General features: G+C 37.6%; 1 protein-coding gene and 1 long non-coding RNA gene across 15 annotated transcripts in view; one reads left to right on the plus strand and one right to left on the minus strand.

Moving 5' to 3' along the window:
• Nucleotides 1-683: 683 nt before the first annotated feature.
• IQSEC1 (IQ motif and Sec7 domain ArfGEF 1) overlaps nucleotides 684-13,052 on the minus strand; it is a 309,426-nt gene continuing 297,057 nt past the window's right edge. For 11 of the 14 annotated variants that reach the window (XM_080996705.1, XM_080996704.1, XM_080996698.1 and 8 more), the window contains 2 exons: nucleotides 6,546-6,595; nucleotides 684-5,126 (listed from right to left, as the gene is read on the minus strand). In XM_080996705.1, the coding sequence (XP_080852831.1) occupies nucleotides 4,536-5,126; nucleotides 6,546-6,595 (641 nt within the window). In that variant the 3' untranslated portion in view covers nucleotides 684-4,535. The remainder of the gene's footprint in view (nucleotides 5,127-6,545; nucleotides 6,596-13,052) is intronic. The other 3 variants (XM_080996701.1, XM_080996703.1, XM_080996702.1) reach the window with 3 other exon arrangements.
• The window catches only part of LOC308472211, a 28,426-nt gene continuing 21,975 nt past the window's right edge, over nucleotides 6,602-13,052 (plus strand). Inside the window, exon 1 of the long non-coding RNA XR_013983354.1 lies at nucleotides 6,602-9,472. This is a non-coding gene — a long non-coding RNA (uncharacterized lncRNA). The remainder of the gene's footprint in view (nucleotides 9,473-13,052) is intronic.

A 13,052-nucleotide genomic window follows, 5' to 3' on the forward strand; every position in this document is an offset into this window, starting at 1 on the left:
AGGTTACCTGAAACAATAATTTCCCCTCCCTTCTCCAGTAATGACATGTCCCTGTCAACATTTGATAAGGTTTGTTGTACAAGCCAACTCCTTAAACTTAGGGTAAGGAACCTGTGGCCTTTCAGGTGTGGTTGGACTAAAAAACTCCCATCATCCCTGATCTTTGGCCACAGTGGCTGGGGCTCATTGGAGCCCAACAGCACTGGGAGGGCCACAAGTTTCTTACCTGAAGTATATTTTTTGTTTTACCGCTTGTATCCTATGGATTGTGTAAGACTACATTCTAAATGAGAGGCGGCTAGCCTGTGACCTTCGAGACTCCCATCTGCCCCAGGCCACATGGCTAACATATCATCCCTGATCATCAGCCATGCCGATTGCAGCAGAAGGCGATCCAACAATGGCTAGAGGTCACAGGTTAGCCGCCCCATAGGAAACCATTGATTTGTCTGTCCTCTCCAGCTGAGACATAAACAGTCCCAATTTGAGCCCAATGTCTCGCCTGTACAAAACAGGGCTATTTGTTTCTACCTTTTGCATGCGATACTGCAGTGGTGTTTTTTTTGTTTTTGTTTTAAACAACACAAAATGAGATTTCCAAGAACTGAAGTGGCATAGTAATTTTATTCATTTAATATGAAAAATATAAGTGCTTGCAGTTCTACAAAGGATGAGAAACTGAGTGAGTTCAAAGTGATTTATTTGATTTCCCACATAATCACAGTTATAGTTTTACAACGATAAGGTCTGATACTACTTACAAACAATGCATATTAAAATGAAAGCACTCCTTCCTTCCCAACAGTTACAAAATGGTCTGAAGCCTCCCATAACAGAAGCTTTTCATGAGCATGATGTTTCTTGAGGTCTTTTAACAGTCTGCATTCAAGACCTAATTCCAACAGTTTAATACAACGCAAGGCTGGGATTAAAGTTCCTAGCAGGAGACAGGTACTGTATGCAACCTGAAAGTGACTGCAGACTTATATTAATACTAATTTACACACTATGTACAATTTAGAGAATTAGCTATTCTCCCTACTTGGTCCTGCTTCGCTATCCTTTCCCTCCCTCAAAATTTTATCTTATTATTGGTCAAGTTTTTTTCTTTAACTATATACACAATTACTCATTTTTGCAGGCAAGATGTGATGATATTTTACAATGGAAACAGCAAAATGCATGCTTAACTGCAGTAAACACACAGCTTTATATGGAACAGCAAGTCAACATGTAGAGAGTCATTGTTTAAATAGCTGCTGACTGTCTTCCAGCTCATTTTAAAATCAAGAAACAAGAGGCTTCTGCTGCATGCAGTGCTTGATGGGAAAATCATTCTACAATGTTATGCTTGAAGACTTCTTTTTAGCAATACAAGACGTACATTATATTAGGATTACTTTTTTTTTACATTGTTGTACATTTCATTCTTAACTTAAAAGGATTAAAACAAATACATTTTTTACGTTGTCCCAGAAAAGATATTTTTGCAAGGTTATTTAGTTTTTCTTTTAACTTCAAATTGTTGCTTTTACCTAGCCATACTATTCATGGGAAGAAAGACACATGGTTCAATAGTGTTTTGTATGGATTTTAATCAATATGGAAAAACTAAGAAAAGCTTTCCGGTAACTGCTTTCCCCCTGCTGCATGCTATAAAATTTATTTCCTCTAACTGCACATAGAAGCTAATGATGATTGCTGTCATTTTCCCAATCTAAGAGAAACGGTTCTGTACTCTTGGTCTATAAAAGGGATTCTGGCACCTTAGGCTGCTCCTCTAAAAATAAGTGAAGTTTTGAAAAGTAATGCTGGTTACAGGATGTTCTTATCGAAAATAGTTATGGGGGGGGGGAATGAACCTCCTTCGGTATTCATGGAACGTTGAGATTCAGGCACTTCATGTTTCTAACACATTCACTCTACTTATATGTTCCATATGCATATGGCAAGAGAATAAAATAAATAATAATATATAACCTTCATTTTACGGAATTCATATGAATCATATAAGGATGTTTGTATGTGAACTTAGAACAAGCAACAGTATGGGAGTTTAAAACCTTACATGGGGTTCCCTAGGGCATCCAAATTGTATAAATAGATGGGCAACACTAAAGTACTTTTGTGTGTGGCCAATATTAATCCGTCAAATGCAAAGCAACGTGGTTGTCCAGTGAATGTGTTTTTGAGTCTGATTCATGCAGAATATGCAATGAGCGACAACACGGGGGGAAAGTATACCACCAGCTACTTATCTTTTCTGGAACAACTTATAAATTACAGTTAGACTCTACTATTGGTACAAAGGTCTGAAGAAAAGTCTACATATTTAAATATGTCATTACTTTACTTCAACTAATATAAACAGTAACACTGATATATTTTGCAAATATACAATATGTAGAGTGTAGCTTTAATACTATTAACATTAGATGACATGCAGACAGTTCTATTATCCCTCATAAGGACAAACAATGCTTAAACTGCAAGGAACAACGAGCCTCAGGGGGCTGCTGAGATGAACCCTCTTCGGTAATCTGCCTGGATGACCATCAAATTGACTTTTATTACTTTGATTTCATATGTAGTTAATTTATGGGGGGGGGGGGAAGGAACAAAACAGGAAGTATTGCACGCGTAGAAAATAACAGACAAATTTAAACAGCAGACTAAATTCTAGGTGGTTGTTTTTGCTGAGTGGAAGTTAACAGAAGTAATTGGTTTTTAGTTTTGCTGGTAATCATGATATAATCCATAGCAAAAAGGAGAGGGAGAGAAAAAACAAAACAAACTGGAGACATCGGGAATCACCAATACATAAGAGTCATCTTCATGTATCACTTCTACATTCCGAAGCAACACCGTTTTTGTGTTTTTTTGTTTTACCCATCTCTCACTGGAACTTTTCCTTCCTCTTCTTTTAAACCACATTCACAATTCTGCTGGTGTAGTTCTGCAGTTCCTTTTGTTTCTGCCAGTTAGATGTACAGTCCTTGTGACTGGGGTGGCTCAAAATGCTGAAACTACAAAGTATTCTCCATGTATGATTTCTTTCTTTTTTTTTAAATTTAAAAAAATAGGATTTAGGGGGTACAAAAAAATCGCATACGGATTTGCGAATGACTCGTTACAACACATAAGCAACAACAGCACAGTTGGCTCTTACGAGATGTCTTGCGACTTAACTGGACCATGACAGTTCGAGCAAAGACTCAGCCTGCTGAGTGCTGGGATAAACTAACAAATGTGATGAAGAAATGGTGAGAGAGTCCTGCTGCCAGCACATGGCTACATGGAATTACAGTTATAAAAAATCTGTACTAAAATAAGCCTTCAAGTTTCAGATCACTTTCATATGGAAAGGCAAGCCTGAACCGCAGTCTATTTTAACTGAGATAAACTAAGTTATGGTAAAGTGGCAATGTGTCTGGAAAGGGATGGATGCTTCTTGTTTTAAGGTCTGAGATGAATGTTTATGCCATGTATGCAAGTACCTTCCATTTAAATCTTCATGTGAGTTTATTAAAACATATATGAATATAAAAGAACTATGGATTGTGTAAGTTCACAGTTATCACAGCCTTTAAAGTGTCTAAGAATCTGAGTAACCAAAAGGTAGAGACAGCCCTTAACAAAGGGGGTCTCATGTTGCTACTGTATAGTTACTGCATCTTAACTAGTTTGCTTACCTGAAATAGTAGAACAGTTATAATACTGATTAAGTATATTATCTTGCTAATAAAATAAGGATTTGTACAAAGCAATATTTGACTACAACAGCTAAATGCTATGTTACTTGGCACACTTTGCAATGATTGCTTAGAGATATTTTTCAAAGTCCAGAGAACTTTTAATGAGAACACTGAAATGCCTGGAATTTGTTCCTAGTTTTTTGGTCTACACTTTCATTACGCTGTTCAACTACTGTACTGCCCTTCTATCAGTAAATGGAATTCCTGGTAAAGTATATATTGCTAGCTTTGTGGACTGCAAAAGTTTTGTTGTAAGCATAAATGTTAACTATACAGTATATATATATATATGTATATATTTATATATTTATATTATATAAAGTTTACTTACGTACTTTCATCAACCATATGAGGTCTACTTTTTTTGCCCATTGACAATTAAGGAGCAAGAATGCAACACTTGGTTCTATTTCATATTTTTTTCCTTTTATTTTGAGGTTATGTTTTCATTATGCATTAAAAATTGTCATGGGGGGTGGGTGAAACGAAAGGTAGCATAAATGTTTTCAGCAAGCAGCATATTTTCAAGGCTACTGGAGAAAAGGAGGGAGAAGATCACTACTGAGTTCAGTTGTAAGACCAGCACTGATCAAGCTAACGTGAGTTGTTCTATTGAATCCTTAAGGCAAAGGAGTCAATTAAGTTGTTTCTGGCTTGTGTTTCATTTTTATTTATTTATTATTATTAAAAAAACAAACAAACCATTCCAGTTTTATAGGCTGCTTCTGCTTCCTGTAAGTGCCTGTCTAGAGCTACAATTACTGGCAGAGGAGTTTGGTTCTAGACTATTGTGCTGATGCCGCTATGTTTGGGCTTAGTGCTGGCTGAACTAGAAGGGGGCACCGGCTGGCCGTGGTGATGTGGCGCGTGGGAAGAGTGTACGGGGTGAGGAGCGGGTAATGGAGGATGGGGGGCATGAGAATGTTGCGAGTGGGAATGCGGTATGTAAGAATGCTGCGAATGCGCTACATGCTGCGAGTGCGGCACGTGGTGGTACTGGTGTGGGTGCTGGATATGCTGGGGTGGGTGGTAGTGGTGGTGGTGATGGTAGGGAGGCGGGTTCTGCATGTGGCAGTACTGAGAATGGTGGGTGTGCACTTGTGCCTGGGTCTGCCCCTCCGCTGGCCCCGCGTGGTGCAGGGCGGAAGAAGAGTGCTGCGAATGCTGCTGATGTGAAAGTATAGGAGGGTGAGGTGGGTGCTGTGACGGGCCAGTTGCTAGGTGGCCTTGGGAAGGCTTTCCCCTTTTACTACCAAATAAGGACCCTAGTAGTGAGGAAGAATTAGGCATAGTCTGGTGGTGAGGGCGAGATGGACACTCTCGGGTTGATGTAGCTCTTCGGCGCATATGAGGACTGCTAATGATGGACCCCTAAAAAGAAATTAATAGAAATAAAAATTAAAAAAACCTTAAAATATGTGTAAAAGAAAAAAGTTCACAGCGACCATCATGTTTTCCTTGAAAGCTCATAGGGATAAACTGCTATATGACCTAGAGGATATGTCTGTCTGTCTGTCTATGACCTATAGGAGATGTCTGTCTGTCTTTCTGCCAATTTCTTCCTTTAAGGGACAGGTGAGGTGATGCTAGATATGACCCAATTATAGAAAGAAGTGATTTTTCTTTTTTAAAAAAATGAAAATATTGACCAATAAAAAGCAATCACTAATCAGTGATTAAAACCTTTTGATCTGATTTTAAATCTACATTTTTTCTTATTAAGATATTATAGTCATGTGATTTATTTCTCCCTTCAAGAACAAATATATACATGTCTACAGTTACAATGAATTAAACTGAAATAATTAGCACACTGTTAACATTCAGATTTTGTGCTGCGTTTTCCTCTAACATTAACTTTAAAGTAGACTGCTTCTATTTTGAGATGTAGAAAGTAAGTGAGCTATCACTAATAGTGTTAGACTGAGACTATGCTTGTTTCTCTTTATCGGTAGGTTTTGTGCTTTGTTCCCATATCTGCTGACCTATGGCCCAATATTTCCTGCTATTTAGCCGTTGACTATCTAGTTAGTCTGTGGACACTTTATTTTCTTTATGGACAGCTATAGGGACATAGCAATGGTGAGGCATCGTGTGCTATATGTAGACTGTAGTCTACCTAATTCAAACACACACAGACATCACACACACATACGCGCACACACACGTGCGCACGCGCACACACACAAAAAAATCTGCAGGTTGAATTCAAAGACATGAACAGTATATAAATGGTTTGAAGATGAATGAAATCTCATGAAATCCACATCGAATTCATCCGTCTTATTTGTTTTCTTTCCCCATGCCCTATCTATGCAATTCCATGGTGTCACGACTGCATACATTTCGCAATTTAACTCGAAAAATAAGCAATGTGAATGGCTGAGCATGACGTCAGTAGCTAAGTTAAACAGCACCAACGGTGTACTGTGTAACAAATAACCCTGGGCCTTTAAGCAGGGACCAGACTGAAATGGTGGCAAGAGGGCACATCATATTCATTTAACCATGCTTGCAGGAACAGAAGGGGACGAGGTTAGCTGAAATAATAATAATAATAAAAAAATGGTACTTGATCTAAAAACAAGCCAGAAGTAGTAGTAGTGTTGCTGTTTTCTTAAAAAAATAAATAAATAAAAATCTAAAAATACGAAGTGAGTAGCCTTGGCATGCATTTTTATTTGAGGCAGGCAGGTTGTATGTTAGAAGAAAAAGAGCAAAAAATGTATATAAAAGAAAGGTTTGAAATGCACATCACATCCAGCTAGACATCAGTAACTTCCTACTTACTTCCATATTGCTGTCTAGCGATCCTGCACTGCTGCGACGCCCACGCTTGCCTGCCCAGGACATGCAATACCATAGATTAGAGACTGAGACAAGACCTGGGTGATCAACAGCCGCCTTCGCTGATGCATTGTAGGATCCTCTAGTGGGGTCTGGAGATTAACTTTGCATGTTGTGATAGGACAGGAACTGAAACTATACTAGTAAACATTTAAAGCACAATCCTGTACATGATTACTCAGAAGAAAGTCCCCACTCTGTTTGGCGGAGCTTGCTCTTAAGTAAGTGTGCTTAGGATTCTAGCCTTAGGATGCAATTCACATCCCACTGACGTCAGAGGGGAAGCTCCCACTTATTTTAATGGATGGAACCATTGAAATTTAAATATTCTCGTTTAATTACATGTCTTTCTCAACTGTAGTTTATGGGGGGAATGCTTGTGTCTGGGAATCCTTAATGCACTCAGTAGATGATATACTGTACAATACTTGTATTATAATGGCCTTCAGTGGGTAGGATTTTAATAACTGCTTTTATATGTATCAAGTATTTCCTAAATACCGTTTAAAAATATTTCAGGCACTGTTGCAGTGCAGTCCTAAGAGTGCTTATTCAGAAGTTGCACTGAGTTAAAACTACTGCAGTCTTAACGTCTCCAAGGATGGGATAGGCATTTTGTCCGCATTTCAAAGTTTTAGTACTTGAAATTATAATTATTAAGATACAATAGTGGATTTCATATAACATTCTTCCATGGTAAAACTAAACTTAATTTTATGTAGAAAATTTAAACTGCAGCGCCATACTTATGGTGAGATTGTGTTTGTCAACTGTGCAGTGCTTACACATTTAAGATATAGCCACAATTGCCTACTGTTTATGGCTTTGTTTTTATAAACATGTGCGCTGAGATCAGATGCCAGATCTTACATGCAGGCCCCTAACTTGGTGATTCATATTCCTAAATAACTTATTTTGGCATCAAAATAACAGCATGACTGGCCAAAGACAGAACAAAGTACTCTGATTTCTAAAACTTACTACTTGATGCACCTTTTGAGAATGTACACTGAAATAAAAGCAAGTATGGTTGGTATGTTTGTTTAATGTTAACTTATAGACTAAGCAAGTATAAAATTTTTCTGTTCTAGTAACAAGCCATCACTGCTGGATCAGGCCAAAGGCCCATATAATCCATCATCCATTTTTCAGTGGCCAACCAGATGCCTACTGGATGAAGCCAACAAGCAAGACCTGAGTACATTCTGTTTCCAACAGAGCATGGCCAAGCATGGCTAGCAGCCCCTGATAGCCTTATATGAATGTGTCTAATCTGTTTAAAGACATCCACACCAGGTACCATCATTACATTTTGTGGGAGAGAATTCCATGTAACTATGTGTAAAGAAGTATTCTTTTGTCTGAATCTTCCAACATTCAGCTTCGTTGGATGGCCCCAATTTCCAGTAGTATGAGAGAAGCCTATCAACTCAATGCATAATTTTATACACCTCTATCATGGTGCCCTCTTTCCTTGCCTTTTCAACAGTAAGCCCAAATGTTGTAACTTTTCTCCTCAGGCAAGTTGCTCCAACCCTTTGATCATTTTTGGGCTCCAGAACAGTCCAGATAAAATAAAGTAGCTCCAGAGTAAATTAATCATAATTTTAGTAATTAGAGTTTAATGATGAAGCCCATTTCTTAATGGAGACTTGAGTTCTTTACATATTTTCAAGGTATAAAGGGTTTCTTAGTTTCCTCACAAAAGTCACACAATTCCCTCAATGATCTAACAGTACGAAAAGCTCTCTTTTTCCATGGTGAAATAAACAACACAGCTTCATGACAGCAACTTGTTTCTATAGTCCCTTTCGTATCAGGTTTTGCAGAGTTGCTTGCCTTTTCTAAGCGCTTAACACATTTTATGGGAGTAATGTTTTCCAAACTATGCTTAAAGGCTGCCAGAAAACATACAGCACTGCACTGAACATTTCATACGCCAAGAAGGTGTGTAAACTTCTTAGGCTCTACATTTAATAATACATATATACAAAGTATTCTCTACCAGCCTCCCCCAAAAAGGGACAGAGGGCAAATATCTCTTTTGATCAGAGGAAAGCAGCTGAGTGTTAGGGTAAACATGACTGCAAGCCCTCTTGTGTAGGGGAGTGGGCACAATTCATCATCTCTCCAGACTTCTACAAAAATGAGCAACCAAGCCTGTGAATTTTTTCAACAGCCAACTCTAAGAAGCAACTTAATTTCACTTATCTTCCTTTTTTCTTTTTACCCAGAGCTGCAGATTGGTGTGGCTCCCTTCTCTATAACCAGGCCTTGGGCTGATTAACATTCTATGGTCTTTTAAATGTGTTTGAGGGAGGGGGTTTATCGGTTTGTTTCTGTTTTATTATGTAATTTGTGTTATTTTGTATTTTTATGTTGTGAACTGCCCCCTGATTTTCAGATGCAGGGCAGTATAAAATAATAATAATAATAATAATAATAATAATAATAATAATAATTTGTTCTTGTTGGTATCCTTCTGTCTCAAGAGACAATGGAGTGTGCCTCTGGGGGTGAAGTGACCTCCCCAGAGCACAAGGAGGGCCTGTGCTGGGTATGGAGGGCCTGAGCTGCCCAGGCAACAGGACCCTCCCTTTCGATGTCACTCATATGGTCCAAAGGAAAGCAAAGCAATGCATCTGGCACCAGCTTGGCTGCAGGAGTTGCCAGAAGGAGGCATACAAGGCACCATCCAACCGTCTTAGGGACTCCACTCTGGATTTGTGTAGGATTTACTCCTTGGCCCTGTTTTCTCTTGAAGATATCCCGTAAGGCAGCAGAATTTTCCTTCTCCTTCTAGATAGGCTACCTTCCCAAGTTGACAAGCCCCAGCTGCCCATCACTTCCTTCGACTATTTGGGTCTGAGGTAAGTTCATTGGTTAGCTGTGTTACTTTCATACTTTTATCTTGTGATAACCTGATAACTAGATACAGATAAACAAATCTACTATATCTACAATGAAGGGTTTTTTTTGGTGGTGGTGCCCCAGTTTTGGAATATCTGTCTAATAAGGTGTGCCTGGTGTCTACTTTACAAGCTTTTAGATGCCAGCTTAATAAATGATTATTTATGCAGACATTTTAAGATGTATTAAGATATAATGCCCCCATTTCTTTTTTATTTCAGAGTTGTCTTTTATTGATGTTTTATTTTATTTCGACAGGCATATGTTCCCTGACATACTTTCAGTGAAGGGCAGTAAAAATGTTTTAAATAAGTAAATAAATAATTTTACAATTCTGTACGGTCATATCTATAGCTGCCTGAAGCAGGGCCTTCTCTGGTGTGGCACTGCAATTATGGAATGACATTGCCTTGAGAAGGCAACCTGGATACATATTTTCCAAATTTCAGGAAATTAGTACAAGCTTCATATACCTTGAGTATAAGGGACCACAATGTTTGTAGGTTTTAATTTAAGCAACTGTATCTCATCATCTTAAACTGCTTCTTGTCATCTTAAAATGCTCAGACTCATCTGAGGTAGGTTTCTGACTCAAAATCAATCCTACTCTTACAACACCATCTGGTGATGCATCTGGGAAATTTCTGAATCTTTCACAACTATCCCTTGAATGTCTCCCCCAATTATGCAGGTGGGAAAAAAATGATGCCTAAGATGGTAATTGCGGTCGTATTTCCAAAACAATCCAAACCCTGGCTCAAGTTTTTCTCTAACATCATGCAGCAAATGGCTAGTCCAAGGGTCTATTCCGGAGGTCACAGTACAAATTGCAAATATGCACTTCAGCTTAAAGGTATTTCATTTGGACCTATTTATTCTTTATCACACAATGAAACAACTTGTGGAAGCTGTCTGGGCTGCATGAGACACAAACAAGTAAACCTGACTTTGTCAAACTGAACAAGCAGCCTTTAAAAGCTAGCCATTTATTATTTTAAATAAATTATACTTTAATAAATTGGAGAAGTGTTAAAGGACATATTTAATGTTGGAGACCTGGAAAACCTAATTCAGGTGGTGAGAATAATATAGGGCTTAAAAAATCCAACATGCAGGGTAGAGAGTCCTTCATATGTTGCTGGACTACAACTCCCATCAGCCCCAGCCAGTATGACCAATGGTCAGGAATGATGAGTGTTGTAGTCCAGAAATGTGTAGAGGGCCACAGGTTCCCTGGCCCTGAACTAAAAGATGCTTTGCCTTAATATTTTTGACATATTTTTCTTTTAAAAAGAAAAACATTAAATATCCAAGTTTTACATACATCATAGTATCCAAAAACAACATTATTACATATTACACAATCTCTGAAATAAAAATTATAAAGCAGTTATAGCCACTGTTTGAGTGGTAAAATTAAGTTATAATTTTTTTTTTAGAAAAACAAGGTAACCTTTTGAAAAAAGCATGTTTCTACCTACATAAGATACACATAATCTACTTCATCAGCCTCCTCCTGCGTTCTGTAGCAAAGCAACACTACATGATTTTTAGCTACATGCTCACTCTTTCTATTGGAGGGGAGTGATGGCATAAAATGACAGTGTTGTTTAAGCTAAACACTTCAGAATCTCATCGCAGTGAGGGCCAGTTCAAACATGTATCTTTGAAGATCATATTTAACATGAACCCTATAGATACACACATTTAAAAAAGTAGTAAAAGATGTTATCTACACATCTTGTTCATTTTTCATGAAATCAAAGGATCATCAGTATCAGCCTATAATTTACACAGAATGTGTTACCATGCAAAGCATTTTACCTCTATGATTTGAAACTGCATGGAGAAAACTTTCTGTGGGGGCACCATATTTGAACCCATGGAAATCACTCCAAAGGCCAACTTCTATAGAACTGCACCTGTTTCTAGTTGGTTCTTGGCAATAGGTAACATAATGAATGAAAAGAACACCTAGGTTATCCTAACCAATACCTGACTGTATGTGTGTGTTTCTTAAATTAATTGCACTGCACAAGTCCAAACATAAACTCTCCATAAATTATGACTCGATAAAAATGTTAAAATTAAGTTTAGCTGGGTTTAACATAGTCACTGCTTAAACCCTTCAGTCTGACGCCTATATTCAACTACAGAAAATAACTTGTCAGCGATGAGTATATGCCAACAGAAGGCATATGTTGTTGACATATGGGATGTTTCATGCTTATGAAAAATTCATCTTGTTTATGGTAAAGAATCCTCCAAATGAAGCTAGCTACATGACAATGTCTGAAGTAAATGTTTGAAAGCTCCTAGTAGGATGAAAAGTGTTAACTGGGAATCATGTCAAGTAATAGGTACATTAGTGAAAATCCTGTTTCTAAAAATGAATGTTGTCATTCTCAATGAAAAACAGAAAAATGAAACCATTCTTACATGAAACTAAATAATGACGACTGAGGCCTCATCCAAAGTCTACTCAAGTGCACATTTTTAAATAAAATTCTAAAAAGCGTTAATTCAGTGGACCTTTGCACTGGTGTTGTTCCATGCAATGGATTCATGGTTGTCACTGAATTGTCCCCAAAGTAAAGTAATATATAATAATTACTATGGATAAATAATTGTGGCTAAATAGAAAGTAAACCCGTTTGGTAAAAATAAAGATGCAGATATTAGTATGTGTATATTTTGATGCACAAATAGGCATGTGCACATAATTACACATAGCACATACTTAAGATTAGTATTGATGACTGTAGCACAGTAGAAGCTTACACATGATATTTTAAAGAGAAAGGTATACTTCACTTTTATATAGAGGTCAAAATAATATATAGGATGAAAAGTAAGCAAAAATTTAAATCTATTTGCTAGTGGTATATTATAATTTAGCATAGTGTACATGGTGTTAACAGGGAGAGCAATTCTACTAGCAACAGCAGGAACCAATAACGTGCCTGTTCTTTTGCACACATAGCTGAAATGTAGTGCCTGACATTCAAAATACACCAGGGCATTGATTTCCAGTCATAATCGTAGTGGCATTTTTCTACGTTCTGCACACATGGGTGAAATGTAATGATTAAAATGCATACATTCCAAAACCAGGTATAACATCTATAATTTAAAATATATTTTAAACTTCCATCACCATCCAGATCAGTTCAAACTTCAGGCCCAAAAGCAGTGGTGAAATTACTACTTTGCCAAAATGGTTCCTTCCCCATTATGCTGGCAACAGTAGTGTAGTATATACACAAGCCACAGTTTCAGCAAGATCTAGAGTCTACGTTTTGAGCAATACGATAACGTAGCACCAGTCACACAACTATATCCGATTTATGTTTCTCTAGATAGAATTTAGCAGGGCTTCACTCAATTTCATTCATCAATATACTACATGGATACACATAAGCACAAAATGCACAAGAAGCAGCCAATACACAATGATTTGGGTGGGTTTTTCCCCCTAATGAAATATAAGGAAGAAAATAACAAAAAGGGACGCAAAACTAAACAGTTTACTCCTAGCAT

This window comes from Podarcis pityusensis, assembly GCF_964106645.2.
Source record: "Podarcis pityusensis genome assembly, chromosome: 2".
NCBI lineage: Eukaryota > Metazoa > Chordata > Lepidosauria > Squamata > Lacertidae > Podarcis > Podarcis pityusensis.